Raw genomic sequence first — 17,500 nt, 5'->3', positions numbered from 1 at the left:
GGAAAAATAGAAAGACAGCTGAACTGTCAACAGCAATGAAAATCAAAAGGCAAAATAATGATACCTTCAATGTGCTGAAAGAAAACAGCTGTCAACTTAGAATTCTACACCCAGAAAAAATGTCTTTCAAGGAAGGAGGTGAAATAATGACATATTCAGATGAACATAAACTGAGAAAGCATGCCACTAGCAGACCTTCACTAAAGGAAATTCTCAAGGATCTACCTCAGGCAGCAGAAAATTAATCCCAGATGAAAGGGATTAAGGAGGATTCCTACTAAGGAGGAATAAAGAGCAAAGAACATGTTGAATATGTTGGTGAATATCAACAAATATTGATTACTTAAACAATAATAGTAATAGTTTATAAGATTACAAAAATATATAATTAAAATATACAACAGTAATAACATGAATCTGAAGGGAGTAAATAGGTAGAGTATTCTAAGTTCCCTTTATTGTCTTAGTGCAGAAGAAAGATATTAATTTCAGACTTCCTTGAAGAAAGCATGTTAAAATTCCTAGAGTATTAACAGAACGGAAAATACAGCGTATAACTTCCCAACAAGAGGGGAACAAATGGAATAAGAAAAAATAATCCAAAAAAGGATGAGAAAGGAAAACAAAACATAGAAAAGGCAAGACAAATAAAAAGCACAAAATAAGATGGCATACTGAAAGCCCGATATATCTGTGATTACAATGAACAGAAATAGATTAAAAGCTGCAGTCAGACTGGCTGACTGGCAAAAAAATAAAAATCTGACTATTTGCAAGAAACGCATCTCTTTAGATTAGGATAGATAAAGGCTGAACATGAGAAAGAGAAAGAGAGAGAATAAGAACACCAACCAAATAAAAGCTGGTATAACAACAACAAAAAGCTGGTATAGCTACATTAATACAAGATAAAAGCAGACTTTAAGCTAAAAAAACAAAACAAACAAAAAACATAAAGAGGATTACTACAGAAGGTTCAATGGACCAGAAAGTTATGAGAGTTCAAATTTGTACACACCTGATAATGGAGCCAGAAAACAGAGCGTAATGTAAACACTAGAAGAACTACAAGGAAAAACAGACCCATAATCATAATGGAACCTATAGGGGAAAAACAATTCGAATAAAAGCAAACTTCTCATCAGAAACCATGGAAGCCAGAAGGAAGTTGCACAACATTTTTAAAGTGCTGAAAGAAAACAACTGCCAACCTGGAATTCTATATCCAGCAACCACCTTTCAAGAATGAAGGGAAAATAAAGACATTCTTAGATGAAGGAAAACTAAAAATTTGTTGCCAGCCAACATACCCTAAAAGAATGACTAAAAGAAGTTCTCTAAACAGAAAAAAAAAATGATAAAAGGAGAAGTCTTTGAAAACCAGGAAAGAAGAACGAACTGAAAGGACAAAACTGTGCATAAATACAATAAATTTTCCTTCTCGAGTTTTCTAAATTATGTTTTATGATTGAAGCCAAAATTATCACACTATATAATGCCACTCTCAATGAATATAGATGAAATATTTAAGAAAACTATAAATGGTAGAGGGTAAAGGAATATAAATTGAGGCAAAGGTTCTAAATTTCACATTAACTGGTGAACTGTCTAGTGAGGTAAAGGACAGAGGAGGCATATTTCAGAAAGTATTGAAGTCACTTTTTTTTTTTTTTTTGCGGTACGCTGGCCTCTCACTGTTGTGGCCTCTCCCGTTGCGGAGCACAGGCTCCGGACGCGCAGGCTCAGCGGCCACTCCGCAGCACGTGGGATCTTTCCGGACCGGGGCACGAACCCATGTCCCCTGCATCGGCAGGCGGACTCTCAACCACTGCGCCACCAGGGAAGCCCTGAAGTCACTTTTTTAAAAACACTTTGCATCTCCTATTTACTCCTCAACTTTCTAAATCTGGTTTTTCAAAGCAGTCTAGCAACCACGCTTTTACTTATTTAAGACCACTAATGAGCTCTCTCTCTTGAGTTTTATGCTGCATTTGATAGTGTTGAATACTTATTTGCTTAAAATCTTTCCTCTCCTGTTGTGGGGGAATCAACCTAGCGCTTCTCCTACATTTATATACTTTTTCTCAGTGTCCTATATTGAATTCTATCATCTACCCATCTCTTATTCTTGTGTTTCTCAAAGTTCAAACCATGTACAGTGGAAACACCTGAGCCCCACTCCGGGCCTACTGATTCAGAACCCCTAGATGTGAGCATCAGGATATCAGCCTTTTAACAAGCTCTCCCAGGTGATTCCAGTGTGAGAATTATTGTTTTAAATGTTGACACACAAGGTTCTGTGGTTGATCCACCTCCACCTGTTACACATGTATAAATAAAATCACACCCACTGCTATCAACAGGATGTGTAAGCTGCCCACCTCCACACCAACTCCCCCGCCAGCACCTATAATCCCACCTGACACAAAGCGTATTTATTTGAATGAACGTGATGATTCTCAAACCTGCTTTGTAAACCAAGACCTAACTCTTTTAGGCTTCATACCTGCATGTACATCCATCCAATGGACATGTCTACCTAGATGTCCTAAATTACCCTGAATCAGTTAGGATTAAATTCAGCTAACAGTAACAGAAAAGCCTAAAACAGTGGTTTATATAACACAGAAATTTATTTCTCTCAAATAATAGTCTGGAATAGGCTAGTATAAAAATTCTGCTCCACAAAGTTCTCAGGGACTCTGGCTCCTTTCTGCTTTCCACTTCGAAATGCCTAGAATGTGGTCCCCATTTCATAATCCAAGATAGAGCTCCATCCAAAACAACCACATTCCTGGCAGCAGGACAGAAGCAAGAAGGAAGAGAGCATGGTACATTCACTTCTCTGTAACACACTACCTGTGCTTTTAGCCCACTGACAAGGACTTAAGTCTCACAGCCATAACTAACTGCTAAAAAGGCTGGAAATCTAGTCTTTATGTCAGGCAGCCAAACTGCGTTATTAAGGAAAAATATAGGGAGACCAGATACTCAAGGACAATATCATTCTGGGCTACACATTCCAAAGTTACCATGTCCCAAATTGAACTCACCAGTTTTCAGAACACACTGTGCAATTTCACACCTTTGTGATGTGTCCACCCTACCTTTATCTCCATTCTGCCTGGCAAACTCCTTCTCCTCTCTTAATACTCACATCATGTGTCTTTTTGTGAAGCTTTCCTTTACCCAACCAACTTTCCGCCAGCCTAAACAGACCGGAGGTCTTTTGGGCACCTTCATATCTAGCATACATCTCTAGTTTTACACTGCTAATTCTGTACTGTATTTTTTTTTTAAAGTCTATCCCTCTATTCATCCCTCTCCCACTAGAAGGTAAACTTCTTGAGGGCAGAGACTATGCCTTATTTTATTTATTTATTTATTGGCCACACCACAGGGCTTGTGGGATCTTAGTTCCCTGACCAGGGATTGAACCCATGCCTCCTGCTGTGGAAACATGGAGTCCTAATCACTGGACCGCGAGGGAATTCCCATGCCTTATTTTAGTGTCATATGCACATAAATCTGTATCACACTAAACTTTACAAAAATCAACCATTAACATCTCTTTCCTAAAATTATGGCAGCAGGGAACCAAAGAGGTACCTAACAAAAAGATCATCATGGTATGTAGTATTGTAGTATAATGGGATGTGTTAAAGTTCCAAATTACAGAAGATTCTAATAGCAGTTACAAGAATAATACGGCTATGTGCTCATACCTAGCCACTGCCCTCCTCCACCACACTACCTCCTCATTTGCTACACCCATCTTTTTTTTCTGGTATAAATAAATAAATTTAGTGGGGTAAATTTTAAGTATGTTTACATTTGATTCCACTTATAAGTTTACATTTAACTTAGGCCAAATGATTGAGTTCTGTGCTTAGGCTCCACTTAAATCTCAGCAGTTATTCCATCACAGAAGACCAGGTTAGGCATGTCTATGTCCTTGGAAGAGTCAACCAAGAAGCTTCAATATTTTGATGACTTTTCTTTGAAAGAAAATATCTAGACTAGATGACACTATATTCAACTTAGGAAGTGCAGCATTACAACTGATAAACACATGATGGAAATAACATACTGATCTATGATGGCTTCCACAGTCAAAAATTTTTATGGACATGTAGATTTTACTTAACACTATCAAAGTATCAATTTCACTTGAAAAAACAACCAAAATCATGTAAAACATGTATATAACACTTGTTATGCCCAACCTTTAAAAAACTATCTTCAAGATACAAACAATGGAATGCCATGTATAATTTTAAATAGAACATCAACTATAAAGGTACCTGAGCACCCCAAAATGTTTCTAGCAGCAAGGCTTCAATAGTTTAAGTGTGACTTGTAGCTTTGTCCATATTCCCCAGTGTGGACTATCAATTCAGACCACGATGTTGTGTTGGCCCTCAAAAATTCTAATTGTAAACTTTTACCTCCAGTTCTCTAACCTGGACAGTAACCTTGCTGTTCTGCCTGGTGCTCCTCAGTTGGACATGAAATCCTACCCTCAATGCCAAGAGCAGTTAGATCTAACTTCAAGAAAATAAAAGATCATGTATTAGTTAGTTATTATCTTACCATAAGTTCCTGGTGGTTGTAATACATCTCCTGTCAGGCGACACCACCCGACTGGGAAAATATCTCGACAATCATACTTGCACCAATAATCAAAAGCTCCACTCCAGCCATCGAATGTGATATAAACTTCATCTCCTTTAACATTTCCAACAGTTGCAGGGCAGATCAGATAAGGGTTCTTTCTGTCTATAGCTTCAAGTTTCATTCCCACTTTAAAATTATTTAGAGGTGGCTTTGGTGGTTCCTACCAAAACATTAAAAAAAAGTTTTCATTGTTAAAATGTATTAAGAAGCATTTGCTCAATTGTATTCTTACAACCTTTAGCAACCAAAAATTAAGTTTCATGTTTATCAATTAAATACAGGAAGAAACAGTTCTCACAGATTCCTCTGAAACTCTGCTCTATAATATCTCACTTACTCTGGAGCAGAGCCAAGAACCTAGAAGAAAACAAAACCAGCCTGATAGTAATTCATTCATTCATTCACTCAAGAAGTATGCATTATATACTATGTATCAGGAATTTAGCATTCATAAGTGAACAAAAATATCAAGATCCCTGTTCTGGTGGAGCTTATATTCTAGTAGTGGTGGTAGCAGGGGTAAGGGAGCCAGATAGGATGAAGGGGAGGAAGCAATAACAAGAAATTTTAAAAGAGAGTCAAACAAACCTAAAAATATATAAATTATAGGGTATTTTGAAAGATAGTAAGTCCAAAGAGAAGGAACAGCAGCAGGTAATATCTAAAAAAAACCTCAAAGTATAAAATGCAGATACAAGAACATGAAAGTCACACAAGTCTGGGGTCATTTATGATATAAAATCCAGAAACAAATATTTAAAATTATTCCTTTAGGACTTCCCTGGTGGTCCAGTGGTTAAGAATCCACCTTCCAATGCAAGGGACACGGGTTCGATCCCTGGTCAGGGTACTAAGACCCCACATGCCGCGGGGCTTGCCCTGCTCTACAGCCCACGTGCCACAATTACAGACAAGCCCACACGCCACAAGGAAGAGCCCACATGCCGCAATGAAAGATCCCACGTGCCACAACTAAGACCTGACAGCAGCCAAATAAATAAATAAATGTTAAATAAAAATAAAAGTATTCCTTAGTTACAGAAAGTTAAAGCATGCAAATGCTAACAGGATTCTTAGAAAGACCAAGTGCTATGTTAAAAGAAACATCTTTTTTTTTTTCAATTTGCTTTTTATCCTAGTAAATGGCACCATCAGCAATCCAATCACCCAAGCCAGAAACGTGGAAATGGTCCTAGACCTGTGGTTCTCAGCCTGACTGAACATTAGAATCACCTGGAGCCACACTGCCAGCGCTACTGATGAAATCAGTCTAGGTGGGGCCCAGGGCATGTTTTAATTGCCCAGATCCAAGGCTGAGAACCACTACCCTAGATGCATCCTTTCCCCCTAACACAATCAAAGACCACAACCTGCCACTTCCACCTCCTAGATCTTTAGGATAACGATATTGAAAGTTAAACCTTCAGGGGACTTCCCTGGTGGTGCAGTGGTTAAGAATCCACCTGCCAATGCAGGGGACATGGGTTCGAGCCCTGGTCCGGGAAGATCCCACATGCCACGGAGCAACTAAGCCCACACGCCACAACTACTGAAGCCTGCACTCTAGAGCCCGAGAGCCACAAGAAGAGAAGCCACCGCAGTGAAAAGCCTGTGCACTGCAACAAAGAGTAGCCCCTGCTCACTGCAACTAGAGAAAGCTTACGCCCAGCAACGAAGACCCAACGCAGCTATAAATAAATAAATAAATAAAAGTTAACCTTAAGGAGTGCTTATTATATATATATATAAAAGGTAACCTTCAACTGTTCAGTATATGCCAGGCACAGTTTAAATATTTTCCACATATTCATTTAATTCTCACAACAATCCTATGAAGTCAGTGCAATTATTATACCCAATTCACAGATGATAAAACTGATGCACAGTGGCCTAAGACTATACCATAAGTATCAGAGCTAGATTTTAAACTTAAATAGCCAATTTTGTGAAACACCCTACACCCCATCATCTGCTGGGCCAACTCCAACTCATCCACACTTCAAAGCCCAATTCTCCTGGTCTCTTTAAGCCTTCCCTGACCAATGCCTGCCCACTCCAAGGCCCACCAAAGAGGTGCTCTTGCCTTCAACTGTGAAACTATTGTTAAAATGTGTTCACTCCTCTGGGACTTCCCCAGCGGTCCAGTGGTTAAGACTCTGCCTTCCAATGCAGGAGGTGTGGGTTCAATTCCTGGTTGCGGAGCTAAGATACCACATGCCGTGGGGTGTGGCCAAAAACTTAAAAAATAAAATGTGTTCACTCCTCTATGAGACAAAGGGATTCTTAAAACCAAGTACCACATCTTTTACATATTGTTATTTCCAGCACAGTACCCAACAGTAAGCATTTTTTAAATGAATGAACCAAGGAATCACCTGGAGAACAGTAAATGAGCTCTCAACTAACTCTTTCACCAAGATATAATTTTAAAAACCTATCTGGTAGATTGGTTCCTTTTAAAAATGCCTCCTTTACTGTAAAGCAATTATACTCCAATGAAGATGTTAAAAAAAAAAAAAGCCTCCTTTAAACCCATCTCAACATCCCATGCTTTCTCTGTTTCCTTTAGCCTTGCAATCTGAAAATTCCTTAATTCTTAGCCTTCAAAGTCCTTTTAATTACATACTCTTAATATGATTCTTAAAACCACCCTGAAGGGCTTTCCTGGTGGTGCAGTGGTTGAGAGTCCCCCTGACGATGCAGGGGACACGGGTTCGTGCCCCCATCCGGGAAGATCCCACATGTCACGGAGCAGCTGGGCCCGTGAGCCACGGCCGCTGGGCCTGCGCGTCCGGAGCCTGTGCTCTGCAACGGGAGAGCCCACAACAGTGAGAGGCCCACGTACCACAAAAAATAAAAATAAAAAATAAAAACCCACCCGGAAGTCAGCAGGGCAAAAGTTAGACTGACCAAGGATCAAAGCATTTGATAAATAGCTGGTAAGTAAGAAGTAGAGTCACATACTGACACTTCATGAAAGGGCCAAAGGTCCGTTATCAGTTATTACATATGGAAAGAAGAGGGGGGCAGATTTTACAAAGTATAACCATGGAGGTTGATATATTTGTGCTAGACATTCACAGAATGCAAAAACCATTCAAGACACATATAAGGATTACAGGGCCTTACACTGTCATTTAACAGAGTAAGAGTAAGTCTTTCCATAGCAAAGTAAACTAGATCAAACGGCAATATACATTTTCTGCTACAAAACAGATTTAAGACAGTCATGACAAGAGAAACAGAACTAATTTTAAAATTCAAATGTATAACCTAAAAAGAAATCCCAATATGACAGTATGTTATCAATGTCACTATTGGCTGGCAAGTAACAAAAACCAGAAAATGATTACAGACAAAATGCAATTTATTCTCTAAAGATTTTCATACTGTTTATTAATTCTTCTAAATTTCATGAAAACTCTATCAAATTTTCTTACATAAGTACAGCCATACAAATAAATATTAATAAAGCTCCAGAAGAAAACAAATTTTTATTTTTAAAAAATCTAAGGAACTACTGTTTTAATAACACAGTAAATGAAAGGACTTTATCTCAAAACAACCTCCTTCCAGATTTAGGTAACTGGCAAAATGGTTCCCTCTGCTGTCCACAAAAGGTAATGATACAAAGTTCCTGTAAAATGTGTTGTTTTTCTAAAATAAAATTTATTTACTTATTTATTTATGTTTAGCTGCATTGCATCTTCGTTGCTGTGCGCGGTCTTTCTCTAGTTGCGGCGGGCAGGGGCTACTCTTCGTTGTGGTGCGCGGGCTTCTCATTCCGGTGGCTTCTCTTCTTGCAGAGCACGGGCTCTAGGCACGCAGGCTCAGTAGTTGTAGCTCACAGGCTTAGTTGCTCAGCGGCATGTTGGATCTTCCCGGACCAGGGCTCGAGCCCTAAAATATGTTTTTAAAGAATATAGTTCATGGGCTTCCCTGGTGGTGCAGTGGTTAATTAAGAATCCGCCTGCCAATGCAGGGGACACAGGTTCGAGCCCTGGTCCGGGAAGATCCCACATGCCGCGGAGCAACCAAGCTGGTGAGCCACAACTACTGAGCCTGCACTCTAGAGCCCACATGCCTAGAGCCCGTGCTCTGCAACAAGAGAAGCCACCGCAGTGAGAAGCCCGTGCACCACAACAAAGAGTAGCCCCCACTCGCTGCAACTAAAGAAAGCCCACGCACAGCAACAAAGACCCAATGCAGCCCCAAAAATTAATTAAAATATATATATATAGTTTGTCATCATCCATTCTTGAATGACTTCCTAAACACAAAGATATAATTTGCAAAAGCAATAGCTAAAATAAACAAGGGATCATCCTCTTTTACTGTAAGAAAATGATTCTGTTCTAGAAGGTGGCTAGCAAAGAATGGCCTTTTAACCTCCCTCCTTGCTTACCTACAATACAGTTCTCCCTACAGGCTACTTTTTCACATATCCCTCTGATTGAAGCCAGTCTCAGCATTACCTACATTACCCTTCTGCCTGGAATATTTTTACCCTTGTAGTCTTAAGGTTCACTCTCTCCCTTTCTCCACATCTTCACTCAAATGGCAACTTCTCAGCAAGACCTTCCTGGCCAACCTATCTAAAATGTCACCCTCCCTTCTCCTTAGCATATACAACTATCAAACATAATACACATGTATTTATTACGGCTTACTATAAATTTACCAAGCTAGAAGGTAAGCTCCATAAAGCCTGGAGCTTTTTTATAGCTTTGTTTACAGCTACATTCCTAGAGTCTACCTGTGATCACAAACTCCTATCCTTAATTTCTACTTCCTTACTTTTAATCAATTACTTCTTTGACCTCATCAAGAATTGTAGTCCTTTAACCTTCATTTATTCATTTACAAATATTTACTGAGTGCCTACTAAATGCCAGACACTACTGAAGGCTCTTGATATATATTAGCTAGCAAAATAAAAATCTCACCCTTGCAGTGCTCACATGCTAGTAAAGAGAAAGATGAGGAACATAATAAGTAAAATATATTCTATGTTATATATGATAAGTGCTTTGCAGAGACAGAGACAGAGACAGAAGAGAAGAGTAAAGGGAGATCCAGAGAGCAATGTAGGGGAGGGGTTGTGCAACTGTAAACAAGGTAATCAGGACAAGCCTCATCTGGAAGGTGACATGTGAACAGAAGCCTGAAGGAGGTGATTATTAACCATGCAGTTATCTAGAGGAAGAGTGTTCTAAGCAGAGCCAACAGCCAGGGCCAAGTCCCTAAAACAGGAGATGTGTCTGAAATATTCGAAAAACAAGGAAGCAGAGTGTGGCTAAAATGCAGTATGCAAGTGGGAGGGCAGTAGGAAACGAGGTCAGAGAGAGAGTGAGGGGTCGTATCATGTAGAGCTGTGGAGGCCACTGTAAGAACTCTGGCTTTTACTCTGAGTAAAACAGGGAGCCCCCTGAGTGGTTTTGAGCAGAGGAGTGATATAATCTCACTTTTTTTTTTTTTTTTTTTCGGTCCGCGTTCCTCTCACTGTTGTGGCCTCTCCTGCTGTGGAGCACAGGCTCCAGACGTGCAGGCTCAGCGGCCATGGCTCACGGGCCCAGCCACTCCGCGGCATGTGGGATCTTCCCGGACCGGGGCACGAACCCGTGTCCCCTGCATCGGCAGGCAGATCCTCAACTACTGCGCCACAGGGAAGCCCCTCACTTATGTTTTAAACGGAATACTCTGCTTGCTGTGTTGACTACAGACTGTAAGGTTATAAATAAAGAGATCTATGAAGAGGTTACCACAGTAATCCAAGTGAGAGATAAAGACAGCTTGTTCCAGCCTGACAGCAACGGAGATGGCAAGAACTGGTTGAATTTCAAATATATTTTGAAGGTAGAGCAAACAGGGTTTCCATATGGACTGGATGTAGTAAGTGACAGAAATAATCACCAAGGTTTTTGGCAGAAGCAAATGGAAGGATAGTTGCTACTCCCTGATATGGGAAAGGCTGCAGGTGGAGCAGTTAGACATGTCTGTTAGACATCCAAGTAGGGATACTGAGTAGGTAGGCTGGATATACAAGTCTGAGTTGGGAGCAAAACATCTGGAGCGGAAATATAAATTTGAAAGTCACCTGCATATAAACTGTATTTAAAGCCAGGAATTAGATGAGATCACCAAGGAATTAATACAGATCAGAGTTTCTCGAACATGACACTACTGTCATCTGGGACCAGAATATTCTGTTGTAGGGGCCGTTCTGTGCAGTGTAGGATGTTTAGTAGCATCCCTGATCTTTACTCACTAGGTATAAGTAGCACCCACATACACACACAGTTGTGATAACCCAGAACGTCCCCTGTTGAGAACCACTGTATAAAGAAGAGAAGCGGGGACTTCCCTGGTGGTGTCCAGGGGTTGAGACTCCGTGCTCCCAATGTAGGAGGCCCAGGTTCAATCCCCGGTCAGAGAGCTAGATCCCACATGCATGCCGCAACTAAGAGTCCGCATGCCGTAACGAAGATCCTGCACACAGCAACAAAGGTCCCACGTGCTGCAGCTAGGACCCGGCACAGCCAAATAAATAAATAATTAATTTTTTAAAAAAAAAGAAGAGAAGAGGACCAAACACTCTGACATTCTATCACACCCGTTCACGTCCAGGTTACAGTGCATCATATCACCACTTTCTTCTCAGCACCCCAAACCAACTTATCCCCTTGTCCTTGTTCTGTTACCTCCAAACCTTAGTTCAATATCACCATCCACTTTACTATTTATTCTCAGTTGCCAAGCACTGCTGGAGAAAAGTCCCACATGCTTATTACATGTAGTGCTACACATATTTAGTCTTCATCCTCAGCTGAACCCTCCAAAATACTGTCATATGTCCCTAGGTCGATCCCTCTCCCATCCCACATGCCACCTATTCCAAACCTTTAGCATTTGCCTTAAGACCAATAATGTTTCCTCACTATACATTCATTACTTTATTTGTTAACTGACTTTCTCCTAAACCACAGAGTAAGCTCTCTGCCTTGGTGTTGGAATATAGTAGACTTTCAATCTATGTATGAATCCTTCCCTCCAGCCTTTGTCAGTTTCCTATTTCACAGTAAATCGAGGCCATCAGGGATGAACTCTATCAATATTCTGCCCCCACAATTACAAATTTAACTCTATCTGAGGACACTTTTCAGCTGGTCTTCAGTTCTTGCTAATGTAACTGATGAACTTCCTATCTACCAAATAGTCAAGAATCAGCTTTCCTTTTAACTGACCTCTACTAAGTACCTGATATGGGTACTTATACATCATGAAAGTGAGTGGGTATTTCTCAAGGTTCTAAACTTGACACTCTTCTCTTCGCCTCCTATATATTCTCTTTGGACTAGCTCATTCATGCTCAAGGTTTCCACCCCTACCATTTAAACTGAAAACTCCCAAATCCACGTACCCAAGCCAAACCTTATTTCTAGGTTCTAAATACTTTATGTCTAAGGTCTGGTGGTAGTCATTCCTCCTCAAACTTCCCAGAGGCACTTCAACATGTCGAAAACTAAACCCATCTTCTCCCTCTCTATGTATTCATCTTCCTGTACTCCCCCATCCTTTCTTTATTCATCGAACAAACAAGTACGTACCAGGACTTATGATAGGCACTGCAAATACAAAGCCATGTTAACTTTTCAAAACGAACTCAGTCTAGGAACCAAGAGACAGTGAAAATAATAATATAATCCAATAACCACAAAGACTGACATATGGGGGACTTTCCTGGTGGCACAGTGGTTAAGAATCTGCCTGCCAATGCAGGGGACACAGGTTAAAGCCCTGGTCCGGGAAGACTCCACATTCCATGGAGCAACTAAGCCCGTGCGCCACAACTACTGAGCCTGCACTCTAGAGCCCGCGAGCCACAACTACTGAAGCCCGCACGCCTAGAGCCCGTGCTCCACAACAAGAGAAGCCCGCGCACCGCAATGAAGAGTAGCCTCTGCTCGACGCAACTAGAGAAAGGCCCACATGCAGCAATGAAGACCCAACACAGCCAAAACTAAATAACGAAATAAATAAATTTATTTATTTAAAAAAAAGACTGACATATGCACAAGGTGCTACAGAAGTATAAGAATACAGAGGCAAAAATAGAGAAGGTATCCTGGAGGATTTAATGCCTGAAATGAATCTTAAAATAAAAATAGGAATTAACCAGAGATAATCAGCCTAGAAAAAGGAATACGGTATGGACAGGCTATTATAAGCAATTTAGAACATAAAATCCAAAGCAAGAAGTGGCAACTGTAAACCAGATCACAGAGCACCTTAAAGGCCATATTAACAAACTTATACTTCATCCTGAATGCAAATGGGAACTTCAAAGGAGTTTTAAGTATGGAATGATGTGATACGGCTTCTGTATCAGATATTTCTAGCAGCTGTGTTTAAGGGTGACAATTATAGGCTAGCTGAACAGTCTAGGCAAGAGGAAAGCCTGCACAAGGGGCAGTGGTATTAAGGTTAGAAAGAAGAGACACAACAAAGAAATAATTAGCAAGCTAAGGAGGTGGGCCTTCCTAATTAATTGGCTATCCAGAGGCCAGGGTCAAGGAGGAGTGAGGATTTAAGATGGCTCCTGGCCAAGTTCCAAGCTTGGCTGAAAAGAGCACCCCACAAATCAGTTAAGAGTAAGAAAAGAAATCCAGGAGAAAAAAGGCAAAGGCTATAATCAGGCAATTCACAGAAAAATAAAAGGCCATTAAACACATTTTAAAAGTTCAATTTCACTGGTAATCACTTCAAGGCAAATTAAAATGGGATACCATTACCATTCCCACCTCCAAAAAAAGATTCACAAAATTTTAAAAGATAGATAATATTCATTGCTAGTAAAGGTGTGGGAATATGAATATATCTATACACTAATACTGGAGCATAGTTTGGAACACCCTTTTAAGGTGCAATTTAACAGTATATTTCAACACTTAAAGCATACATTCCCTTTGAACCAGGAATTCTACTTCTAAGAATGTAGGCATTCACACTTATATAAAAAGTTCTATATGAACTATAGAACATTCTATAAGAATGTCCACTGTAGATGATTTAAACAAGAATATGGAGACAACCTAAACATCAATCCTTAGGGAGAGGTTAAATCACTTACGGTAATCCATACCAAAGAAGAGTACAATACAACCTAAAATATATATGAAACGAAATGGAAATTTCAAAAAAAATCCATATTTTAGGGGAAAAACTAAATCACAAAATATATTCCAATTTATGTTTAAGAAATAAAAGCCCATATATGTTTGTGAATGCACAGATAAAGGTCAAGAAGAACATTTTGGAGAGAACAGTAGAACGGAGGAATGGACGGGATAAATGGACACTCATTTTTCACTTTAGTTAAGTATATAGTTTGATTTTTCCCCCCACACAAAGATGAATTACTTTTATAATCTTAAAAATGAAAAACATAATGTGACATGCAGCATGTGACTAGCTGATAAAGCAACTTAATAAGTAAAATAGATCCAGTGGCTTTTCTAAAGCCACAGCCTAAGCTAGTAAGTATTTAATAAAGACTACTACTAAACACGTCTTTTGTTGTTAGCTATCCTCATATATGCTTTACACAATGCCCAAAGGGACTGCATTCACCTGTGCCCCTTGCTGGTAGGGCAAGCCCACTTACAGCATTCATGATGCTGCTCAAAGCTATACTCCAAGATTTTTTCTTTGCAATGCAGGAATCATGTCAATTGACACTGCACATCTTTATATCTTTAATCTTCTTGAAAAGTTTTTAAAAACTACAATCAATGTTTACCATTCCTGATATGAATGGTTGTAATAAAATTTAAGTGACTGAGAAAACAATGAGGACAGAGAGTGAGAAAGAAATATTTTGACCCGTAATTTAACTAAAACTTGGCTTTCATTCATTGTTTCTTAACACAGTGTACTCTTTCAACATTTTCTCAAGAGCATAAACTATTTTTGGAATTTTCCCTCTTTGTTATATAACAAGTATTTCCTTGTAACAAATTCTTTCTGATGACTGTTTATGACATTCTTTTACTTCTGCAACCAAATCTCTCCAAGTAACTTTCAAGTGGTTTTTTTGTCCCATCATTTTCTCCAGTATCAAAGAGACCACTAACATAGCAAACTGAGGTGAAGCTTCACTTCTGAAGGTACATAAAAAATAATAACAAACATTTGCTTCCAGTAGAGTACCCCTTTTTGTATCTGGGGTCAAGAAGGAAGGTACTAATTCATTTTGACTACTGGATGATTAAAACTGAGCCTTTTTTATGACTTGCTGTTACGGGCTGAATTGTGTTTCTGTGTCTCACCCCCCACCCAACCAAAATTCATATGTTTAAGTCCTAACCCCAGTACCTCAGAATGTGATTGCATTTGGAGATAGGGTCTTTAAAGAGATAATTAAGTTAAAATAAGGCCATTATGGTAGGCCCTAATCCAATATGACCAATGTCCTCATAAGAGGAGGAAGTTAGGATGCAGATACGTAGCTCATGTATCTTTTCCTCCCAAAGAGGAGAAGACGACTATCTATAAACCAAGGAGAGGGGCCTCAAAAGAAACCAAGCCTGCTGACACCTTGATCTCAACTTCTAGCTTCCAGAGCTGTGAGAAAATAAATTTCTGTTCAAGCCACTGTTATGGACTGAGTTACATCGTCCCAAAATTCATAAATTTGAAGCCCTAACTCCCAATGTGACTATATTTAGAAACAGGACATTTAAGGAGGTAATAAAGGTTAAGTGAGGTCCTAACGGTGGGGCCCTAAGCCCATAGGACTAGTGTCTTTTCTAGAGAAAGGGAAACCAGAGATCCCTCTCTTCCACGCACGCACAGAGAAGAGGCCATGTGAGGACAGAGCGAAAAGACTATAAGCTGAGAAGAGAGGCCTCACCAGAAACCAACCCTGATGACACTTTGATCTTGGACTTCTTGCCTCCAGAAATGTGAAAAAATAAATTTCAGTTATTTAAGCCACCCAGTCTGTGGTACTTTGCTACAGCAGCCCGAGCAGACTAATACACTTGCCAATCAAGTAATTTTAAAACCGTTTTTGCTTTCCATATCAGAGAAGACAAAGCACTTAAGCACCCACTGAAACAATAAAACCACAGCCCAGTTGATGGAAGCTTTTCATAACATCTTTCTCACCTTCTTAAAGAATGTTGCAGGTGCCATTTCAGATCCACTCAGTGTTCGCAAGAGGAACATTGGCCAAGATGATGTGTTCATCTGGTACCCTATTTTATAAAATAAAGCAGAAATCAATTTTAAAAAGCCTCCCTGTGATATTACAGCAAGTTGGTATTTAAAAAAATGTTTCATTTACCATTCTCCTCCAGAGAATGACTTTCTTATTGACGAACTCAGGAAATGGGCAAGAGGAGCTGGTGTACCCTCCAATCAGTGATACTGTATCCACTGTACTATTAAACAAGAATGCTACAGTGGGGATAGAAATTCTCATCTTAAAGAAGCCACTAGCTAGGGTTCACCAACATACATATATATGTTGGGAATGGGCCATAATACTAGGAGAAATCCAAGCCAGAGCCCAGGAGAGCTTCCATTCCCCACCAACAATCACACACGCAGGGTAAAAAGGCCTCAAAAGACTTCCAGTCCCTCTTTTTCCTCAGAGCCCCTGCCTTATTTCCTTTCCGAAAGACAGTTTTCTGTCAAACTCAGCAAATGTACACTTATGATGGTGCATTTCACCATATGTAAATTTTGCCTCAGGAAAAAACCTGTAAATAAACAGTGAACTCTAGTTAATGATATGCATGCGAACGTATTTAGGAGAAATGCACTGATGTCAATAACTTATCCTGAAGTGCATTTAAAAATATGATGGACTGATGAATCGACAGGAGGACAGATGGACAGATAAGTGATAAAGCAAGTATAGTAAAATGATAACCGGTAGAGCCTAGGTAGTGGGTATGTGGGTGTTCACTGTAAAATTCTTTCACCTTTTTTGTAGGTTTGAAATTTTTCATACATTATATTGGGAAAAAAGACAGCTCTCACTTTAGTAATCTTTGCTCACACTAAATGATCTTATCTTAGAACTTGTATCAGATACTATCAAAATAGACTCAACAGGTGCCTTCTCTAGAGATCTCATCAATTAATGGTGAATATCACAGCATCTGGCATGTGCAGCGGGGAGCAGGGGTCTGCTAGTTTTAGTATTTTCTGGGGGCAATCTGTTACATGCAACACTTGCCTCCCTTGATGCCAGAACTGGTGAGAACTTGGCATGCATCCCTGATGAATACATGCATTAAGATAGGGAGGCACATGAATCACATTGGCAATGGGTCCATCAACAGGATAAAATACGCAAGGAAGTTCAGACAGAAAGTCATCCTATAATAATCATGTACCAAAACACCCTTAATCTGACTAGGAAAATAACTGTTGCTAGGGAAAAATGGGGGAGGGTTGTTACACACTCTCTTAAAATAAATCAGTATTATTAGTGATATCTAATAAATAGTTATCCACAGCATGGATTCTCCACACTGTGGTTAGAATAGTACATAAGAATCATTCTCTGGTCCTTATGCCTTTCTCTTAACCCCCATCTTATCCTATTACATGATGTACCACGATTTTCTTTTTTAATTTAGCATTTTTCTTAATTCTTTAATTGCCTAAAGTCAAACATAGATTAAAAGGTCAAAGAAGATCAACGTGCATGTTAAAAATTCAAACATAGATAAAACTAATCCATGATATTAGGAAGTCTGGACAGTAGTTACCTTTGGGAAGGAGGAGGATATGACTGGGGATCAGCAGG

General features: G+C 39.6%; 1 protein-coding gene across 1 annotated transcript in view; it reads right to left on the bottom strand.

Moving 5' to 3' along the window:
* Nucleotides 1-17,500, bottom strand: part of SCML2 (Scm polycomb group protein like 2) — an 81,511-nt gene that overhangs the window by 52,700 nt on the left and 11,311 nt on the right. The window contains exons 5-6 of the mRNA XM_007467403.1: nucleotides 15,847-15,935; nucleotides 4,594-4,837 (exon numbers count right to left, since the gene is read on the bottom strand). Coding sequence (XP_007467465.1) covers nucleotides 4,594-4,837; nucleotides 15,847-15,935 — 333 coding nt within the window. The remainder of the gene's footprint in view (nucleotides 1-4,593; nucleotides 4,838-15,846; nucleotides 15,936-17,500) is intronic.

This window comes from Lipotes vexillifer, unplaced genomic scaffold, assembly GCF_000442215.2.
Source record: "Lipotes vexillifer unplaced genomic scaffold, Lipotes_vexillifer_v1.1 scaffold318, whole genome shotgun sequence".
Lineage (NCBI taxonomy): Eukaryota > Metazoa > Chordata > Mammalia > Artiodactyla > Lipotidae > Lipotes > Lipotes vexillifer.
Note: the sequence above shows the minus strand (reverse complement) of the source record. Positions and strands in the feature narration are given on the sequence as shown.